Source organism: Sus scrofa, chromosome 9 (genome assembly GCF_000003025.6).
Source record: "Sus scrofa isolate TJ Tabasco breed Duroc chromosome 9, Sscrofa11.1, whole genome shotgun sequence".
NCBI classification, from domain to species: domain Eukaryota; kingdom Metazoa; phylum Chordata; class Mammalia; order Artiodactyla; family Suidae; genus Sus; species Sus scrofa.
In genome coordinates this window covers 18,368,512-18,391,208 of record NC_010451.4, presented here as the reverse complement: position 1 = coordinate 18,391,208, position 22,697 = coordinate 18,368,512, and the positions used below count along the sequence as shown (strand labels likewise).

The following is a 22,697-nucleotide window of genomic DNA, read 5'->3' as shown; positions in this document are numbered from 1 at the left end:
AATGGCATAGAAACTCCAGGTTTAAGGAGTTTGAAGTGGTTGGAAAAACCTAAATTTTCATATATATATATATAATCTCAGAAGTCCTGAGGTTTATGTTTGGAAAAATATGAGAATTGGTTGCATAAAAGCCAAACATTTCAGGATTTTGACAACAAAAGCTTTCCTCTATCTTGATTTTGTGTGAGGTTCCAGAAGACTGAAACCTAAGATCAACCTAATCTTAAGGATTGTGGCTTAAGGATGGTGGCTGTGAGAATAATTTCCATTTTAAATATTGTTTTAGTGAAGGGTCCCTGAATCTGTCGCTCTGGGAAATTCTGTTTAACAAATATTTGGGTCTTAGGGGAAATGCCACCCTGCAGGTCATATGGAAGTATCCCATCCAAAAATGTGGGAGCAGATACATCTGGCCATCACTCTTTTTTTGGCAGCATTTATGAAAGTTTCTGGAACAGGGATTGAGTTGAGCCACAGCTGCAACCTGCACAGCAGTGGTAGCAATGCGGGATCTTTTAACCCACTGCACTGGGTGGGGGATCAAACCCACACCTCTGCAGTGACTCGAGACGCTGCAGTTGAATTCTTAATGGACTGCACCACAGCAAGAACTCCCATCATTTCTTTCTTTGCTCCCATCCTCACCCCCAACATAACCATGCTTATATACGCAACTCAGCATCATTTTTCTGAACTCCACTATTCTTAAAAGTATTATTGTATTTGTGACAATCATATCCTCAGGCACTTGTAAGCTTGAAATGATTTGTCTAGGACCTCATATGCCTAGACTAAGGTAATTCCCAGTATGTGTGATTATTATGAGCACTAGTGATCTAAATACTTAAGGTCATAGAACTAACTTTCAGATAATTGAAATGTAAAGTTAAGCATTGTGGATTTTAATGTTAAGATAATGGTGGTCTCATTACTCTCATCATTTTTTATTTAGAGAGAGATATATTTTATTGAAAAAGGTGTTTGTGTGTGGCTGTCTTTGTTCTCACTTAAATACTTCAGCTTTAAGAAAAAAAGTGTAAATAGCCTTTTACTTTCCTATAACTTAATTATGCACATTAACTACCAAAGTTATTAGGAACCAGAAGTGATTGCTTTCGATTACCTTTGAAAGGGGACCAGCTCCTTTCTCATTCAGTAGCAGGAATATAGCAGAAATCAGCTTTGTCACAAAGAAACCATCAACCGAATGCCTAGTCAGTCATGGACAAAACCCAAGGGTTGATACAGTCCTAGATCATAAAGGAACATATTTTAGTTGAGCCTAATTCAAAGCAAAAGCAACTGCGTTTTTACTAATTGGGGAACCATTTGAAATGCAGATACTTAACAGCACAATTTAATTTTCAGAAATACTGTGGGCAATTTTCAAAAGAACTTTTCTTGGACCAAGGCAGCAGAAGAACATTAGTCCTTCCCATTTATCATTGTAGAATTCTCTGTAAAGCAACAGGGACTTTGTATACGAATAGCCTAAAGGCAGTGGATAGGAAAAGTCATAAGGATGCAAATGGCCCATGTAAATGATGTTTAGGTGTTGGGAACTCCTACATAGTTAGTCACCTCGGTATCATTGGGTCTCATGAAGAGCCTGCATTGAACTTTAAAGCTGAAACTTCCTATTGAAAGAGCCATCCTGGAATGGCTTGTTTTACTGCTTTTAATTCATTTTCTTTTCTACCTTGAATGAGATTGATTTCTAGCCACTCATGTCACAGTAACCATAGCAGTGGGGAGAAGATGACTATTGATATCAAGGTCCTCTTTAGGTTGACTAGTAATCTCATCCAGGTGGAATGAGGTGCTCTTTCTGATGTGCCACCTGCCTAATTGAAAAAGGCCACCTAAAAGGTTTAATGCAAAAAACTCTAAAGTTCTCCCATTGCCCTCTAGACAGGCTACCCATTACCTGCTTGAAGGAGGGCAAGCAATATTGTTGTCTTCAATGGGGAATTGTAAAAATAAGGAAGGAGAAATACCAGATCATTGGTTTTGCATTTTTCTTTATAAGTAGATTATCACTTAGGAAATAGTATATAAAATGATACACAATCTTTGCTGCACAAATTATACCAAAAGAGCATTTCCCAAGGATGAAACCAATGATATTTCTATGGAAAACATTTTATTGTTAACGGCATGTTAATAAGTTTGCACCAGGTGAATTCTCCCAGATGTATTTCCAGTGTCAGTGCCTGGGATACAAGTGGTGTCTTAAGCCCAACACGAGTTCTGCAGAATGCAACCCACAAATACTCTGCCTAGCGTGTTGACTTTGTTGGCTTATGAGTGAGATCTAGAATAAAGATTTGCTCAAAAGGTCTCACAGTGGGCACTTTGGCACTGAGTGTACAATACCACATTTCATTTAGCGCACCAAGCCTAAATGAAAGACTCACCATCAGGTGTCAAAGAACTCCATCCCAAAAAAGCAGATCACTCATTTCTCCTTGGACTTCTCACCAATATGAGTTTTATATAATTAGAGTGTGAGTTCATTTCCCAAAGCCTGAGCTTGGCTCAGAGTTTAACCTTTAAAGTACTTACATTAGCCTAAGGAAGGTAGAAGACTCATATCAGTTTTAGTCACCTTTCTTCGTCGTCGTTGTTTTTTTTTTATTTTTATTTTTTCTGAGGAAAGCAACATGGTTTAGTAGGAAGCATCAGGATTTGGAATCAAACTAACTTAGGTTTGAATCATGACTTTGCTGTTTAATGGTGGCATAACCTTGAACAATTACTTCTCTTCTCTGAATCTCAATTGTTTCATCTGTAAGTAGGAATAGTAACATTTGCTTTTTAGGGCTGTTCAAAGAATTAGCTCTAATTCTGTCTTTCTTGGCACCTTCATAGCAGAGGATCAATAAATGGTAGCTGCAGCTGCTATGATTAAAGCTGTTCTACTGCCAGAAGAAAGGGGGCTCACATAAACTCACACCTCTTTCCTATGGCTGCAAGAAACCACAGATGCTCCTGGACTTCTATGAGAAATGTAATTAAGACAGAAACTTTATTTTCATTTCAGCCATTCTTCAGATCTCTCAAAATCTTGATTAATCTTTTCCTTAGGATTAGAAATAGAAACAGAGAAGGCAAATGCAAATTTTATGCTTACACCAAACTTAAAACCTTAAATTCTAGGTTCACCGAATGGTCTCCATCTTTTGCCCAATTTTTGATGGCAAAGGGAGTGACAAGATAGCTTGTGTTCATCCTAGAAGGAAGTGTGTTGTGTGGGAAAATAGGATGGGGTAGTGGACAGATTTGGGCTGAACACAGAATTTTGAATTGTGGTTTCAACCATGTCACTCATCAGCTGTCTGACCTTATATATGATATTTCACAGCAGTGAGCATCAGGTTACCCCTGCCCTGCCTACCAAATGGAACTCTTTTGAAGATCAAGAAAAATCAAGACTATAATAGTACTTTAGAACCCAAAGTCCAACAGAAAAATGCAATGCTATTTTGCAGTTTTTTCATTCAGAAGACTCCAGGATTGTGTGTACCTGGATTTTTTTCCCAGTTCTACTCCTTATTAGAATCTGTCTAAACTGATTTCTGTATCTTCAACTGGCATCCTATTGTTTACCATATTATGTCATTAGGGTCAAATGAAACACTTACATGTAGGACACATTGAAAGTTGTCATTAAATGGTAGATACGTTGTTCTTATGGATGATGTTATTTAGCTCCTGGCCCAAGGGCAGAATGCCCTGGCCAAAAATAGGAGTTAGAAGTCTAGGACCAATAGGGAATCCTGACATCCACTTGAAATCAATTGACCTTTATTGAGTATCTGTATATAGGCACTGCAGGATTTTCAAATGTCAGCATCTGCTACTTATTATAATTAGAATAGAGAGGGGATAATGATGAGGAGGATGATAAATAAAGCTTGGATATTATTCAGTGACAGGCACTGTACTACGTACTTTATAGAAATCAATTCATCTTTTTCTTAGATCAATCCAAGAGATAGGAACTATTACCAACCCTATTCTACAGATGAGGAAACTGAGACACAGAGAAATTAAGTACCTTGCTCAGGTCCAAAGCTAAGAACGATCAGAGTTGGAATGTGTACTCAAAAGTCTTGATTCTAGAGCTCATGCTTTGTCAACTATGAATGGGAGAAAAGAAGTACATAAATATTGTACAAAGCCTTTATTACATTGTGCAAAAATATAGACAAAAACGTTCCACTGAGAGGGAAATTCTATCAGAATTCAAGTATTTATGCAGCAGTAAAAATGTGCTCAGCTCTGACTTGAGAGGCCATACTTCTAGCCACTGTATCATATTGCCTCTCTGTCCGGCGAAATCTCATTAAAAGAATGTCAAATTGAGAAAATAAGCCAAGCAAATTCACCATGCCATACCCTTTGACCATCTTGTTATGTGTTAAAAATAATAAACCTATATGTTTATAATAATAATATATTAAATCTGTATTTCCAGATTCAGTTGGGAGACATTGTGATTAAACCTAAAGATGTGGATAGGCCATCACTTGGCAGCTCTGCCTGTCTTTCAGCAACAACTGAATATGACCTCATAGCCTCTTTGTCCCACCCTCTTAGTTTTACAAATGGGGTCATTAAAACTTAACAAATTATAAAGACTAATCCATAATGAGACATCTAGTTAGTGGCAGAGATGGAACTAGAGCATGTTTTCTAAATCCAAGTCCCATACTTTCCAAGTTTAATTCTGCAAGTACTTATTGGGCAATAATAATTACATTGTGAGTCAATGACAAGGAGGGTGTGAGTTTACAAATAAAAGATGCTCTTTGCTCTTGAGAAGCTTATAATATAGTAGGAAAGACAAACATGCCCACATACAGTGATAAAATTTACCATAAAGGAAAGACTTCAATAGCAGGGAAGGTCCCACAGGCTGTCCCTGTATGTCTCCTTTTTATCACTCAGCACACTTGTTTATTCAGGAGTTCTTCCCTGCTAAATATGCTAGCCTGTCAATAGTTCTTCAGTTTATCCTTAGCATAGTTCCTGGTACAGAATAGGCACTCAATAAATATTTATTGAACAAAATTAAAAAACACAAAAGCAAAATAATGTGGAATCACCAAGGAGGGAATGATTAATTAAATGTGATTTTGAAATGTACAGGCCAAAGCAAAGCCAATTAGGTAAAACTTTACTAAAATGTCAAGTCTCTAAGGAGAGGAGATCATTCAGCTGGAAGAGGGCCTGTCATTTCTATTAATCCATACCCCTGCCTGTAGGCCAATCCACAGATAAATTACCTCTGACAAGTCAGAATCTGGCTTATTTTTAACTCAGAAGGTTTTTTAACCTCTTGATAAATTTAGAAAATATCTATTACAAGTCATTTATCAGAAAAATAAGCATGTGTAAAACAAATACCAAAGAAAGACTGATTCCAGTTTGTGCTTCTTTCTCAAATTCTGAGTGTGATTGGCTCCCCAAAAGCCAGGGAGATGGCTTCAAGGGGGTCTCAGTCGTGTGTATCACACTGTTCCATACTCAGAAGAAAGTCCATTTATATTTGTTCCAGTTAGATTTATGCATAGCATCATTCAACCCGACTCTTGTGTTTTATCTTTGAAATTTCTTCCCTTAGTTTGTGACTCTTTCCTCTCTCCTTTCTTCTTTTCCCCTGTCTTTCCCTCCTCCCTCCCTCCCTTTCTTCCTTCTTCCTCCATTCCCTCTCTTTGTCTTATCTTCAATAATGAATCAATACTATAATGTTATTTTTGTTTATGTCATTTTTCATGCACATCCTCCCTCAGGAAACTCAGTTCCCATTGTGGCTCAGTGGAAACGAATCTGACTAGCAGACGCAGGTTTGATCCCTGGCCTCGCTCAGTGGGTTAATGATCCAGTATTGCCGTCAGTTGCAGTGTAGGTTGCAGATGTGGCTCGGACCCTGGGTTGCTGTGGCTGTAGTGTAGGCCAGTGGCTACTGTTCCAATTCAATCCCTAGCCTGGGAACCTCCATATGCAGCCCTAAAAAAAAAAAAAAAAAAAAGAGAGAGAGAGAGAAGATCTAAAATAACCTAACTTTATAACTCAAGGAACTAGAAAAAGAATCACAAACTAAACCCAACGTTAGTAGAAGGAAGGAAATAGGATTAGAACAGAAATAAATGAAGTAGACAATAGAAAAACAACAGAAAAAAAAATCAACAAAATTGAGGGGTTTTTTTTTAAAAAAAAAGATAAACAAAATTGACAAACCTTTAGCTACAACTAGGAAAAAAAAACCACTCATATAACAAAAAAATGAAAGGGGAGATGTTACAGTTCATGCCTCAGAAATTAAAAGCAGTGGGACTGCTATGAAGAATTATATACCAACAAGTTGGATAACTTAGAAATAAGTAAATTCTTAGAAATATACATCCTACAAAGACTGAATCGTGAAAAATAAAAATAAACCTGAGTAGACTTATAACTAGTAAGGAGATTAAATCAATAATAAAAAATCTGCCAACAAAAAAAGCTCAGGGCCAGAGGGCTTCACTGGAAAGTCTACCAAACAACTGAGAGGAATTAATGCCCATCCTTCTCAAGCACTCCCAAAAAATTGAAAAAGCAGAACTACTTCCAGAATTATCTTCTAAAGCCACATTAACGTGACACCAGGAGTTCTCATTATGGCTCAGAGGAAACGAATCTGACTAGCGTCCATGAGAATGCAGATTCGATCCCTGGCCTTGCTCAGTGGGTTAAGGATCTGGCATTTGTGTGAGCTATAGTGTAGGTTGCAGATGTGGCTTGGACCCTGCATTGCTGTGGCTGTGGTGTAGGCCAGTGGCTACAGCTCCGATTTGGCCCCTAGCCTGGGAACTTTCATATGCCAAGCATGTGGCCCTACAAAAACAAAACAAAAAAGTGATGCCAAAGCCAGAAAAAAACACCACCAAAACAAACTTCAGTATTCCTGATGAATAGATGGAAAGATTCTCCATAAAATAGCAGCAAACTGAATTCAACAACCCCTTTAAAGGATCACACACCATTACCAAGTGTGATTTATCCCTGAGATGCCAAGATATTTCAACTTATGTAAAACCATCAATGTGATATACCACATTAGCAGAACAAAGGAGAAAAAATCACATGATCATCTCAACAGATGCAGAAAAACATTAACAAATCTTAATATTGTTTCATGATAGAAACACTTGACAAACTAGGAAGAGAAGGAAATGACGTTAGCAGAATAAAGACCATAGATTAAAGTCCTAGCTAACATTATACTCGGTGAAAACTGAAAGATTTTCTCTAAGATCAGGAACAAGATAAGGATGCCCACTGTCACCATTTCCATTCAACTTTGCATTGTAATTTCTAATCCGAACAATTAGGCAAGAAAAGCAAGTCTTCCAAATCAGAAAGGAAAGATGTAAAATTATCTTTGTTCATAGAAAACATGATTTCATATGCAGAAAACTCTAAAGATTCCACTCATACACATACACACAAAAACTGTTAGATCTAATACAAAAAATTCAGCAAAGTTGAAGGATGCAAAATCAAAATACAAAAATTAGTTATGTTTATATACACTAACAGTGAACAATTCAACTAGAAAATTAAGAAAACACTCTCATTTACAGTTAACATCAAAAAGAAGAAAATACTTGGCAATAAACTTAACCAAGAGAGTGAAAGACATACACTGAAAACTATAAAACATTGATGAAAGAAATGAAAAAGATGCAAATAAACGTTCAAAGATCAGAAGACTATTTTATTTTTATTTTTATATTTTTGTTTTTTAGGGCCACACCCATGGCATGGGGAGGTTCCCAGGGTAGGGGTCGAATTGGAGCTTCAGCTGTTGGCCTTCACCACAGCCACAGCAACGCAGGATCTGAGCTGCATCTGTGACCTACACTACAGTTCACAGCAACCCCAGAGCCTTAACCCACTGAACAAGTCTGGGGACCAAACCCCCATCCACAAGGATCCTAGTCAGGTTTGTTAACCACTGAGCCACAAAGGGAACTCCCCGATGACATTTTTAAAAGGTTCATGCTACCCAAAGCAATCTGTGTATTCAATGCAATCCCTGTAAATATCCCAATGACATTCTTAATAAAAATGTTTTAAAAAATCCTAAAATTCAGGTATAAACACAAAAAACTAAATAGGAGTTCCCAATGTGGCCCAGTGGTTTAAAACCCAACATAGTGTCTGTGAGGATATGGGTTCAATCCCTGGCTTCACTCAGTGGATTAGGGATTTGGCATTGCCTCAAGCTGCAGCATAGGTCGCAGATATGGCTGGGATCCGTCATTTCTGTGGCTGTGATGTAGGCCTGCAGCTGCAGCTTCAATTCTACCCCTTGCCCGGAAACTTCCATATGCTGCAGGTGCCACCTTAAAAAGGAAAAACAAACAAACAAACAAAAAACTCTGAATAGATAATTTTGAGAAAAGAGAAGAAGTTCACACCTGGTAGGATGACCAACATCAACAACAAACCCAGAAAATGTGTTCGTGAGAATGAGGAGAAAACTGTAATCCTTGCGCACAACAGGAGTGTAAAATGGCTCAGTTACTGCGGAAAACAGTAAAGAGGTTCCTCCAAAAATTAAAAGGAAAACCATACAATCCAGCAACCGTACTTATGGGCATTGATCCTAAAGAATTGAAATTGGGGAGTTCCCGTCGTGGCGCAGCGGTTAACGAATCCAACTAGGAACCATGAGGTTGCGGGTTCGGTCCCTGCCCTTGCTCAGTGGGTTAACGATCCGGCGTTGCCGTGAGCTGTGGTGTAGGTTGCAGACGCGGCTCGGATCCTGCGTTGCTGTGGCTCTGGCGTAGGCCAGTGGCTACAGCTCCGATTAGACCCCTAGCCTGGGAACCTCCATATGCCGTGGGGAGTGGCCCAAAGAAATAGCAAAAAGCCAAAAAGCCAAAAAAAAAAAAAAAAAGAATTGAAATTGGAATCTTGAAGAGCTATTTGCACTCCTGTATTCACTGAGGCAGTATTCACATTAGCCAAGAGGTGGAAACAACCTACTTGTCCACTGAGGGATGAATGGATACAGAAAATATGGTATTTATGTGCAGTGGAATATTATTCAGCCATGAAAGAAGGCAATCCTGTCTCAGGTTATAATACAAATGAATCTTGAGGGCACTACATGAGATGAAATAAGCCAGTCACAGAAAGAGGAATACTGCATTATTCCATTTATACTATAAGGGATATCTAAAAATAGTGAAATTCATACAAGCAGAAAGTAGAATGGTGGTTTCCAGGGTCTGAGAGAAGGGGAATGGAGAGTGGCTGTACCATGGGAGTAGAATATTAGCCATGCAAGAGGGAACAGTTCTAGAGATCTGCTGTACATCACTGTGCATTATAGTTAATAATGCCATACCATACACTTAAGTCTTTTTTAAGAGGGTGGACCTATTATTATGTATTTTTAAATTATAGTTGATTCTGCTGTACAGCAAAGTGACTCAGTCATATATCTTTATCTATACATACACATTCTTTTTTATTTTTACTATTTATTTATTTATTTGCTTTTTAGGGCCACACTCACGGCATGTGGAGGTTCCCAGGCTAGGGGTTGAATCGGAGCTGTAGCCGCCGGCCTATACCACAGCCACAGCAACGCGGGATCCAAGCCGTGTCTGCAAACTACACCACAGCTCACAGCAATGCTGGATCCTTAACCCACTGAGCAAGGCCAAGGATGGAACCCGCAACTTCATGGTTCCTAGTCGGATTTGTTTCCACTGTGCCGTGATGGGGACTCCCACATTCTTTTTTAAACACTATTTTCCATCATGGTCTATCACAGGAGAATGGATATAGTTCTGCGTATTTTTAAAATACAATTTAAAGAGAAAATTAAAGAAGATAACCTATTATCCATAATAAGGCCATTTAATTTTTTTTAACCTTTGGTGAAAGAGCAATGTCATCTTGCCTTTCTGTTCTCTAATATGAACTTTTAATATCCTATGAAATCAGTACACCTTTTAGATTATATATTTTTTTGACATAAATCAAAGCAACATATTTTTGGTTGTTTTTTTTTTAATTTCTTTATGTACTTTTTCTACTCACAGCATGGTGACCCAATTACCCATACGTGTATACATTCTTTTTTTCTCACATTATACATTCTTTTTTTCTCACATTACGTATTCCATCATAATTGACTCGACAGAGTTCCCAGTGCTACACAGCAGGATCCCATTGCTAATCCATCCCAAAGGCAATATTCTGCATTTATTTACCCCAAGCTCCCAGTCCCTCCCACTCCCTCCCCTTCCCCCTTGGCAAGGAACCTTTCCACAGAAAAGAAAATCATGGACTTGGAGAATAGACTTGAGATTATATCATTTTAAGAGGGATGTGACTTCGGTGTCTGGAGTTTGGGATTCTTTCCTTGCTTTACCACTGACTGGCTTCTGACTTAGGCACTCACTCCCCCTTTTGCACCAGCTAGCTATAAAGGGAGAACAGCTTGAAAACACTTGAGAGAAAAGCACAGCTGTCAGGAAGTACAGCTTTTATGAATGAAGATCTTGCTAAAATAAACAGAAGCCATTTCTATTTTTTAGTATTATAAGACTACTAGCAAATTTCTTGAAAAAAATAAATTCATACACTTAAACCACTCAGCCATACGAAGTGTTTTACACAGTGACCTTAAAAATACATTGCTTTTTTTTGTGTTTAAATTTGAAATGCTTGTTTATTTATTTCTATACTGTGACATAGAACACAGACCGGATACCTATGTTGAAATAACCACTAAGGGCAATTTTATCTTCTTTCTTGCTTAATTTATTTTACTATATACTAAGCAGTTTTTGTGCTTGGTTCAGAGGATGCAAATGCGAAAAAGAGCCGGCCCCCTTCCCCAATGGAGATTTCTGACATTGTGTTTGAGAAGAATGGCACAAAATATGTAATCATGCAGTTTTTGTTTTAAATGCAATTGTCGCAAGTATTGTAATCAAGAAGTACAGGTGCTAAAGGAGCATTTAAGGGAGGATGACATCTGCTGGAAGGGGGCGGGGCAGTGTTCAGGGAATGCTTTCTTGAAAGGTAACATCTGGGCTGAGCTCTGGAATACAAGGAAGACTCCAGAATTTCTGAATAGAGGAGGCTTTGGGGTGGCAATCTCACAGGAAGTAAGGTCTACCGGTAGACTTTTTGGAGCTGACTTGTTTCATAGTAAGCACACTCTTTTTATTTTATTTATTTATTTATTTATATATTTTTATTTTTTGTTGTTGTTGTTGTTGTTGTTGCTATTTCTTGGGCCGCTCCGGCGGCATATGGAGGTTCCCAGGCTAGGGGTCGAATCGGAGCTGTAGCCACCGGCCTACACCAGAGCCACAGCAACGCGAGACCCGAGCCGCGTCTGCAACCTACACCACAGCTCACGGCAACGCCAGATCGTTAACCCACTGAGCAAGGGCAGGGACCGAACCCGCAGCCTCATGGTTCCTAGTCGGATTCGTTAACCACTGTGCCACGACGGGAACTCCAGCACACTCTTTTTAGATTGCGTTGTGTGTTTTCTTGAAATGGCTTTCAGGAGGTGGTATCTTTTTTTGTCTTTATTTTTTAATTGAAGTATAGTTGATTTACATGGTTGTATTACTTTCAGGTGTACAGCAAAGTGGTTCAGTTATACATATATATAAATCTATTCTTTTCAGATTCTTTTCCATTGTAGGTTTCAAGATAACAAATATAGTTTCCTGTGCTTTACAGTAAGCCTTTGTTGGGTATCTGTTTTTCTTTATAACAGTGTGTTTATGTTAATCCCAAACTTCTAATTTAACTTCCTCCCTTTTTCCTTTTGATAACCATAAGTTTATTTTCTATGCCTGTGAGTTTGTAGCTGTTCTGTAAATAACTTCATTCATATCATTTTTTAGACTCCAAATATAAGTGATATCATATGGTATTTGTCCTTCTCTGTCTGACTTAATTCACTTAATATTATAATCTCTAGGTCCATTCATATTGCTCCAAATGGCGTTTATTTCATTCACTTTTATGACCGAGTAATCTTGATGCACCCTACAGAAGAGTGAATGGGAACGGATTATGTGGATGTGCAGAGGGGAAGAGAACATGACTAATGCCCACAAAGTGGGACTAAGTGCAGGTATTCAGGACTTGTGTAGTTGGAGGGTCAAGCAAGGGAGTGAGTCATGGGTGAGAGTGGTGAAGGCAGCAGAGGCCGGGTCACACAGGGCACGAGTAAGGACCGTGCAAGCCACTTTATAGATTGTACTATCTGTAGGAATAAAGATTCTCAGAAAATGAAGCTTTATTGACAGTTATCAAGCAGGGTAGAACCTGATTAGAGTCTAACTTTAGAGAAAAAAAAGAAGTCACTCAAGAATGAATTGGAGTAAAGGTAGTGCCAGAGGCCAGTTACAAAGCTGTTTCATAAGTTTTTATAGAAACATGGTGGTAGCTTAGACTAGGATGGTCACCATGGTGATTGAGAGAACTAGACAAAAGTGAAAGATATTGAGATAGAGTGTAACTGAAACACAGTAGAGTGTAACTGAATATGCCAGGTGGATCTGGAAAGCATCATAGAAGTGACATTAGTTTAATTGTGAAGGATGAGAACAAATTTCTTGCAGTACCATAGTTCATCATTTAGATTAAATTGTTAAAATATGTAAGTTATAAATGATTATTACCTTTTTGTCAGTATTCCTTTCAGAAATGTCATATAACTAGTGTTCCCATTTCTCTAATAGTGCTACTACGTGTACTAGAATAGAATAAATATGCATTTCCTGAAAACCATTTGACAATTTTACCTTATTAATTCAGATTAATCCCTTCCCCATGAATAGCCACCCAAATCCCAGTATCCTACTGAGAACTGGGGACCTTTAAAAAAATTTTTTCTACTACCTATTAAATTCTCTGTCCAAGTGAAATCTCTGTATCTCTATACACATCTCTCAATAGGGATGTATCCTTCCCTGTTAATTCATGTTTACTTTTGCCTCATAAGATTTACGATTAAATTTATGTATTTTGGAAATAATTTTAGAACCTGAAATATTTTAAATAGTCTTGGTTCTCTCTTATTTTGAAAGATAATTGTGCTTAATCTAGAGATTGCCTAGGCTGAAGGTTTTTAGATGTAGAAGAATATTCATTTGCTAGCATGTGTAACACTTCTCGTCTTTGCCGTCACAGGAATTCACTGTATATACTTTTCAAATCAAGAGAAATTGTATCTAATACTTTGTACCATTTTGTGATTATTTAACATGTTACTTGTGACTGCTGAAGGGCTTTTGCTACCCAGTCATCCTTTAGCAAGCACTTAGCTCTTCTTTAGTAATTGATATTTTCATTTCTCATATGCATAGAGTGCTTGAAGGAAATTTTTATCTGGAAAAAAAAATCTGCATAGTGTTGTAGTGCGGTACAATTTATTTAGCAATTTATCTTTGCTCTCTACTTTTTATTAAACAATTCAAGCCAAGAATTTTAGTTTTAAGTCCCTGCTTTAAAATGGGATTACATGAAATCATCCATGTGAAACTTTCAAAATTGTAAAGCACTAGAGAATTGAAAGAATCTTTCATTCAATTAAAAAAAAACTAAAAATAAAATGAAATAAATAGCAACAACAAAAACTAGTGATCGTTCTATGGAGGCAGTGCCAGGTCAAAGAGAGGTCAAGATCTATCTCATCTGGGCATTGCTCTGTGCACCATCTGCCATGTTAAATCACAATGATAAGTAGGATGTGTACTTGGGCACCACTAATTCTTGTTTTACCAGACTTTCATGTCATCTTATGGTCATTACCGTTGACCAATTACAGTTGATCAAATTGAATTATCTTTAATTAGTAGGTCTGTCTCATCATACAGTGGTCTGTCCTCAGACTTGGAAAGCCAAATGTCATTTTTGAAAGAAAAAAAAATAGGGGGGTGCTAGGGAAACAGGAGGCTAGAATTATTTTATGTGTATTAAAGGAAAAGTATAATTTCAGTCATCTTGTAATAAGTGTAATGAAAATTTGCTATGGTCTTTAAGATCTTTGGAGGAAGGCAATGCTAGTTAAGCAATGTATGATATTTATTTTTTCTATATAGAAATGACATGCTGAGATTATTAAAACAGAAGTTCTATTGTCCTTGGGATGGGAAAAAATAGCTCATTCCAAATAACTTATTCTTAACAGATTTAGGTTCCTCTGAAGATTTATAATATCTTTGAGTAGTGCCCAGCCAGGAAATTTTCTTCTTGCTGCAAGCTGCACACACCATTACAAAATTATAATGAACTCACAATGACTTACTCTTGCACAGATTGATTCTTATACTTGAGAGACAAATGGATGACAAGAGGGCATGTATTCCCTCAAGATGCCAACGGGTCTTTGAGCAATGAAATCTGCCTGAAAAACTAGAGAAGCATATATGGTTAGATAAAATTGCAGAGAGACAAACTTATCATTTTCTGACATTCTCTTTTGGGGGGGTGGTATTGCCATCTCACATCAAATCCTACTGTATAGCCATGTATCATGGTGACACCAGATAAAAAATGGAGTTCTCTAGGGCCTTATTTGACCCAGAAGTTCATTCAGCCATTATCCCTTGATTTAGCCTTACAAGGGGTGGGGTCGAGGGGAGAGAGAGAGGGAGGGAGGGAGAGACAGAGAGAAGAGAGAAAGTAAGAAAAAGAAAGGAGACAATTTTCTGCCCCCTTTCCCACTGAGTATCACGTGATGATTTGTTTGTCTCAATTTTACTGTTTGTAGATATTGGTATTGATCCCTTGTTTCTCTTTCAGAAAAAAATACTATTAATGCCACTGTTATATCTATCCAACAGTTCAAGTCTTCATGTTGTGGCAAATTTCCTTAATGTCTCAAAATCAGCACTAAAACTAACCTTAAAAAATAGTTTATGTTTGGGAAGCATTACTGAATCAAATATTATTTTCAAAAAAAAAGTGTTAGTCTCTTCATTCCTCTACTCTTTCCTTTTATAATACATCCACACAACCATCCAAAAGTGTTTTCATCATAACCATGCTGTGTGCTGGGCAAGCAGTGTGCTAGGCTCTTGGGGAAAAAAATAGCCAACAACAGACCTGAGTCTGCCCTTTGAATTTACATGTATGGGTCATTGTTATTCAGCAAAGGTGTTTTGAATGCATACTGTGCCAACAGTGTACTTATATCAACCCCTAGTGCAGAATTTGGGAAAAGTCTCTTTTGTGCTGATACATAAAAGAAGATCCTGGGCCTTCCTCTCAGGATTTTTACACATAGCAGTGATTTATCCAGGGTGACATGGTGTTGAAACCATGTCTTCTGAAACAAGGACCTTGCCAGTGCAGTCAGATATGAGGTCTACATTGCCTCTAGCACCTGGTTAGTTCACTGAGAAGGTGGGTCTGATGGCCCCTGATGGCCTATAGATAAAATAATTATATCATGGGATTATGTCGTCTTTATTAGATGCTTGCATCCATGCCAGTTTGCTTCCCAATCAAACCACACTTATTCCCTTAGAGATATGTGATAAAGATAGGCATTTTAGCAATAGAGAAAGTTTCAAACAGAATAAAAATTCTAAGTGCTGTAGTAATTAGCCTTTGCCTTTACCGAAAATACTGTATGGCTTCTGCAATCATACTAAAAATTTAAAACAGTCATGTCCTCTTTGGAAGGCAAATGCTTTAAATTGGATAGATTTCACTAGTTTTTCAGTGAAAGAATTTGAAAATTCTGCCTTTGGAAACCAACGTACTGCATGGCAGAACTGGATGTGTCTTTCACTTTAAAATGCAGGCTCTCTCTGTGGTGAATATTTGTTGTGGTGAAGTATTTGAAAGGAAATCCTCAGAATAATTTGAGGTAAGGAAAAAAACACTGTGTTAAAATAAGCCAACCCATCAGTTTTGAACTTTGAAAATTGCCTTATTTTGAATCAGAAAGAATTAATAATCATTCATAGCATAAAGAACATATGTTTGGATTATAATACATAAGCATGTTCTAAAACAAACTTCCACATTTTAAAGGACTCGGGTATAACGCTGCGATTGCAGTGCTTTCTCTAAATTAATCAATGTTCTTTAGAGTTACTATTGATACTGTTATATAGTTACCTCGTGACTTGGTCTGTGCTTTGGCAAATCTCTCTCACAATAAGGGATTCCTGTAAATGTTGCAAAGTCTTTCACAGATTAAACTTTCCCATCATTTTACCTTGCTTATGCTATATTGTTTCAGCCTCGATACATGCTTTCTGGAAAGAAGAGTCCTGCTAGTCTGATAAGAAGCTCTCTTTCCTGAGGTCTGTATTTCGTGTGGGGATCAGCGAGGAGAGGGAAAAGCCAGGATGCCAAATTGCAAAGAGTGTGCTTTACGGTGGGGCTCCATCCAAAAAGGGTTTGTAATACAGTGTACAGTCTTGTAGCCCAGCTGTGTGGAGCATTGATTGCTTCTGCCTAGAGCAGGGATCCTGTCAAGTTGCTCTGTGAGTTGAGTCATCTATTGACAAAGAGCTACCAGCCCGCAGATAATGCTGTGCGGAGCGGCTCCCCGCTGCTCCCACTGCTCCCACGATGCCCTGCTTATAGCAGCTGTCAAAGATACTGAGGGATCCACGGGAGGAAAAAAAAAAGACTTTTACAACTGCCTGGAAGAAAGGGGTGTGAGGGAGGAGACATTCCTGTGCAGAGCTGACCACAGGCAAGAGTAGGCATCAGTGCAGTATGAATGCATACCTCACCAAGCAACACAGCTGCAGCCGGGGGTCCGATGGGATGGACGCCGGCAGGAGCGCACCCACACTCATCAGGGACGCCCACTGCGCTTGTGGCTGGCAGAGGAGCCCTCAGGGGCTCGGGTACAATTCTCAGACTCTGCCCCCCTCGGGACCTGGAGGCCCAGCTTCACACAGGACCAGGCTGGTCACTTTGTGGGACAATGTGCGGAAAAGCCCCCACAAGACGGGCGCCAAGGGCAAAGGGACTTGTGGGGAGCGTTGCGCCTGCCCACATGGCTGGTTCAGCCCAGCACAGGTGAGCCTTTTCGTTGTGACTTTCCCTTGAGCGTGGGAAGAAACTGAGAGCAAGTTGGGGAAGATGAGCCTGGTTTGGAAACTTTGATGAGTCCTCCTTGCTGCCTGGGTACAGGTAACCGGTAAATGTGAATGGTAAAGGGCAGGCCAAGAAATCCTGTAATTTTCATAGGTGTTGGTGGGCTCACACCTCTGGGTGGCCTGTGAAAGTCAAGGGGTGCTGTGCTCCGTTTCTGTCAGTGACTCTTCCCCAAGTTCAACTGCTCTAGTCCTCAGATGATTTTACTCTTCTGCATCCTAGTCTTTTAGCAGCACTTTTACTTCTAATCATTGTTCACTTTTTCTATTCTGCCTAGCCTAGGTGTTTGTTTGGTTTTATTTTTAAGGAAGAAAGAGAAAATGAACTTGAAGCAGATACTTTCCATCTCTTTCAAGATAAAAGAACATTTATTTCCTCAGCTATAGAAAGCAATGATTTGAAGTGTGCTATTTTAATTTTGCTCTTGTACTGTATACCTTTTCAGTAATGGGGAAGAAAATGTGTTTGACTAAATAATTCATTTTATAAACAAAAGGAATATAATTGGAAGCAAGCTACAGAATGATGACACTCTGAATAGAATAATGAAATGTTTCATTTATTCACGGACGCAATAAGGTTATTTATGTTGAAAAGTATAACTTGCATTCCCCTGTAATGCATTTCTGAAGCAGATGTGCAGAGTCCCTTAATTTGGTTCCTACCTTATTCTTGCCCCCACACTACTATCATTTTCCCAGAAATGAACTTGGCTCATTTTTTCCTGCCTCCATCCAGAAGAGGGAAAACAACTTCCTGTAAAAGCTGTAAAATATAAATAAAATGCACCTGTAACCATTGTTATAAATGCAACACCCTGACTGTCCTTAAATATTCATTAAAAATAGAGAATCTGTGCTTGCAGAAAAAAAAAAGGCTTTCTTGATTGTTAACATGACTTTAACGTAATTAAGAAGTGGATATTGGTCATGAGTAAAATGTTATGATTTTCTACTGAGAGGTGTAGAGAACATTTCAGTTTTAATATTCATTTAAGTACTTGTAATATAATACATTACTAGATCTTAGTGATACAGTTACATATACATGGCCTTATACATGCTTTTTGATGCATTAACATCATACATCTCAGCATCTTGATTTAAATCAAGACTATATTGTCATTTTGGAATTAAACTAGTTCAGCTTGAAAAGGAAACTGATGTTTGGAAACTTCAATTTTTTTTTAAATTAACATGATTTCCAAACTGAATAAACAGTCTTGACAATTGTGAAGTCTCCGTATATTCTTTAAAAAATACATGTATTTAAATGTCTTTAACGTATTTCTGCACCGATGATGTTAAGTTCTCAAGACTTACATAGGCAAAGACAAATGCATTTTATGGTTCTTGCACAGTGCAGAATATGTAAATTTGCTCTATTGTTACAATTCTTTATATCCAAGGTGTAATGAACTTTTCATAATTACTCAAACCAAAATTTCTAATGCTATATTGTAAGAACTGTGCTGTAAAAAATCTTGGTACATTTCTCATGAATCAAGGAAAACTTTTCCCTTCCTTGGCTTTTAACAAAGTCAGCCTCCTACTTGCTTTAAATTTATAGCCGTTTAATGCCTTAAAGATTGAAATAGAATCAGCACTGATAATTACATGTCCAGTGACATATGGGAAGGCAATAAAATGAGGCAGTGACCACCTCCCATTATTCTTAGCATACACATTTCTATACATTTTCTCTTGTAGTCACATGTACTTTTTTATTTGCTGAGAACAGTTATTCCCAAATAATGAACAAACAGTACCCTATATTGTAGGGTCTTCAGTGTTGTGGCACTTTTATTACCTACCACTTTTACCATCTCAGTCCTAAAAATGTGTTACACTATACTAGATTGATCAATCTCTCTTTATTCCATTCTTGTGCCCTTTCAGAGATATTATACTGAACAATTTTAATGTGTCTGTATAGGCACATGTGAATATATTATAATATGTATATATCTCTAAAATACCTAACTAGTTACATATATTATCATATTTTCATATATATGTAATTATATATGTATGTGTATATACATGCATATATATATGTAAAAATTAGAGTTCTATATTATTCTTTTCTCAGTACTAACTGTTCTTAAAATATTTTATTCTCTCTGTGTATTTCCTTTACTTCTGGTAGGTACTCAAAAATGCTGCTATGTATATGTATACATTGTAGCTGTATTCATTTATGTATGCATCTGTAAAACATACCTAGTATTTGAAACATACAGATGTATATACATAACTATATGTCCATATACTTGGTCACAGAAACAAGAACGTGGACGTGTATGTGAATATGTGTCCATTAAAACTAGGTCTGTTTTGAGAATTTTTAGATACTATTTTTACCCCTTAAATTAACTGGAGATATCCTGTGAAATATAGTAAAATAAAGGCTAGATACTGGTGATAGTAAACGTTAGCATCCTCGATAAGGCAGAAAGAAGGAAAGTGCATTTTTTAGAGGAGCCTAGGGACCTACATGTGGTACAGAACGTGCCTGAGGGCTATTAAGTGTCTGGGAGCTGGGATCCTGCCCTTGGAGATGGTTACTGAATTACGTGGACATCAGCAGTGTGATTTCCGGCTGCTCTAATAAAGGGCCGTGGCAATGACTTGCTTTCTTCCCAAGGCTCTTTGCCAAAGTCCTGTTATTTGGGGTGCTCTGTACTAACAGGACTTTGTCGTTATGTTATTCTTCAGCAGGAATAATTAAAAAAAAAAAAACACAGCTTCTGTCCCTTCTCAAATAAGTTTTCCTTCCATTTGGAGCTGTAGAATTAATATAACCATAATCATAGGTAAGAAAATGGAAAATTATAGTGTCCAGAAGTGAGTTCTAGAATACACATCTAAGAGAATAGCATCGGCCTTGGGAAAAAAAAATATGTTCATTGCTGCTTATGTGGCATTTTTCCTCAGTGCAGACTGATCTGGGAGGCAACACAGAGGGAAGACTTGGAGACCAGGTTTCTATGCATTTGTTCTTGATGCATTCGTTCATTCATTCATTCTTCATTGTTTATTCAGCTGTCATTTCCTGATTTCCTGAGTGCCTACTATGGGCCACTCTGTCAGGCCCCGTGGATACAATAGTAAACAAAGTAGATACCACCCCTACCATTATGGCCTATAATGGTATACAGTACTTAGCAAAGATATCATTATATATACAGAATTATAGCATCGTAAATCAAAATTTTGGAAGTTAAAGTTCCATGGAGTACAGCAAATTCCATAGTAAATGTATATTCAGGTTACAGAGGGACCGCAAAGGAGTAAGGGAAAAAAGACAGTTTTTTTAAGAAAAGATACTGTATCTCTTTCTGCCTGGACTTCCTGTTTTGTAAAATTAGGATAAAAATAGTACTTAACTTATAGGATTATGATGAGGAATGATTAACATAATACATGCAAAGCACTTAGCACAGTGCTTACATATAGAAATCCATAAATATTTGCAGAATGAATGAATAATAAATCTGTAAATTGATTTATTTGATGAATAATAAATCTATAAGTTGGCTACTGTTAGCCTAGTTCTTAATTCATTATAACTGTTTTTCTGGGAATAGTAGTGAGGTGAATCACTGAAGACTTCCATAGAGTTAGTGACACCAGCTGATCTGAATTAAATCTTGAAAAAAAAAAGTGTTTTATTAAGTGGGCAAAGAGAGAGATGCTTCGGGGGCAAAAATAACAAAAACGGACATACATGTAACACCCTGTGTCTGTGTGGAACTGTGCATAGTTCTCTCTGCCCATGAAGAGATGAGCAGGAGATGGGTTACGGGGAGTCTGATGGGGCTTGGTGAGGACTCTGCTGAGGCAGCAGCAAGGAGCCACCGCAGGATCTGAGGACTCTGGTACTCTCTCTATGTTAGGCTTCATGGTCAGGGAACCCTTGTAGGGCTCAGTTTCTCTATTTCTAGGAAAACTTGTTTCCCTCACTGTACCTCTGTATCTCTTCTAAAACTAGTATTCTGTGACTCTGTCACCTGACATCCATTAATTCATGAGAAGCGCTTTGGAAAGGATTTACACTTTAGAGCCAGACAATCCAAAGATGGGCTTATTCGCTCTGGGTGACCTCACTTGATTAACCTCTTTAAGACTCATCTGTTCCCTCAGTGAAACTTAAAATGGTAAAAGTATGATACAGAAAAGCGTAGTAAGAACTGAAAATGCTCTTATGTAAGGAGCCTAGCATGGCACTCAGAACACTGGAATTGTTCAATTAAAAAAATGATATTTATGATTACTAGCAATATCCAGATTGGGCCTTTTTTTTTTTTAAACCGGAAGCACTTGTTATGCATCAAATTAATTATCAGTATTGTGGTCCTTCATTAGAATGTCTCATTTGTCCACTGAATTTTCTGATGTCTCATTTATCATAATGACGGTTAGGCTAGGCAACTATCCAGAAACACTTGGCACGGTACCACACCATGATGGGGTGACATTTTGTCCTTCAGGGTTCTCAGAGGTTTACAATGTTATACACTAAGGGGAAAATCATGTAAAACAGAATGGTATTGATGAGCTAGCATTTTCATAAGCTCGTATTCAGAGGTGGGTGATGTTAGGTTTTCTAGAACAACTGTATCTGTAGTATCGAGCAAAGTCTGTAACTCTTCTCTAACAGTCCCTTTCCAGTTCCTCCAGAAATCACAGTTTACAGCACCTTGGGTGCAGAGGACTTTGTCATCCAAAAAAGTAGGGTTTCCCTAGGCTGAAATCTCGGGCTCAGCTTATGCCCAGTCAGAAAGCTCTGACAGTTTGTTTAACTCTGTAGCTGCTTCTGCTGATTCCCTCCATAGACAGTCTCTCACTAAGAAGACTTGCCAGTCTCTGGAAAACACCAGCAGCCTCCAGGCAAGGAAAACATAAAGAGAATAAGAGGTATCACAGGAGATTGTGATCACAGATCACAGAGGTATCACAGATCTATTCCTTGATAGATCTGAAGCCAGTAGGTTACCACTCCTGGCATGTCTGTTTCTGGATGCTGACATCAGCAGAGCATTCTTTCCAGGGCAGGGCATGAGAGACAGAATACAGAGGGTGAAACAGAAAAGGGCAAAGGTGACCATGTTTATTGCATCCCACAATCCCCACAATGTGTGAAGCACTGTGCCAGGGTCTTTGCATTAATTGTTTCTTGGAATTCTTCCAACGCTAGAAGAGTGGTATGCTAATTCCCATTTTTCAGATGTGAAAATGGAGGCTAGGAGGAACTTGGTCCGGAGGGCACAGCTGATAAGGGCAGAGCTAGTTTTAAATAGAGGTCTATCTGACTCCCTTCACCTTTCCACTTCATCTATGGAGAGGGCTGTTGCAAGTACACTGGCAGGCAGAATAGCCTCAGAGACTTCTTTAACAGAAAATTTCCTCCAGGAACTGGAGTGTTGTACATGGTTGAAGGGACTGAAACTTCCTAGTGGAATCCTAGATTTCCCCCACTTTACTCCATTTTCTGGTCTCAGGAACACTGAGTTGGTTGAGCTCACA

The 22,697-nt window shown here is 38.2% G+C and overlaps 1 protein-coding gene across 13 annotated transcripts in view; it reads left to right on the top strand.

The window, feature by feature from the left end:
• The window catches only part of DLG2 (discs large MAGUK scaffold protein 2), a 1,971,427-nt gene that overhangs the window by 1,156,209 nt on the left and 792,521 nt on the right, over positions 1–22,697 (top strand). Inside the window, exon 1 of one of the 13 annotated variants that reach the window (XM_021102308.1) lies at positions 11,781–17,091. The exons of 11 other annotated variants lie outside the window; for them this stretch is intronic. In XM_021102308.1, the coding sequence (XP_020957967.1) occupies positions 16,783–17,091 (309 nt within the window). In that variant the 5' untranslated portion in view covers positions 11,781–16,782. Of the gene's footprint in view, positions 1–11,780; positions 17,092–22,697 lie in introns of those variants that run through there. One more of the 13 variants, XM_003357228.5, reaches the window with a different exon arrangement.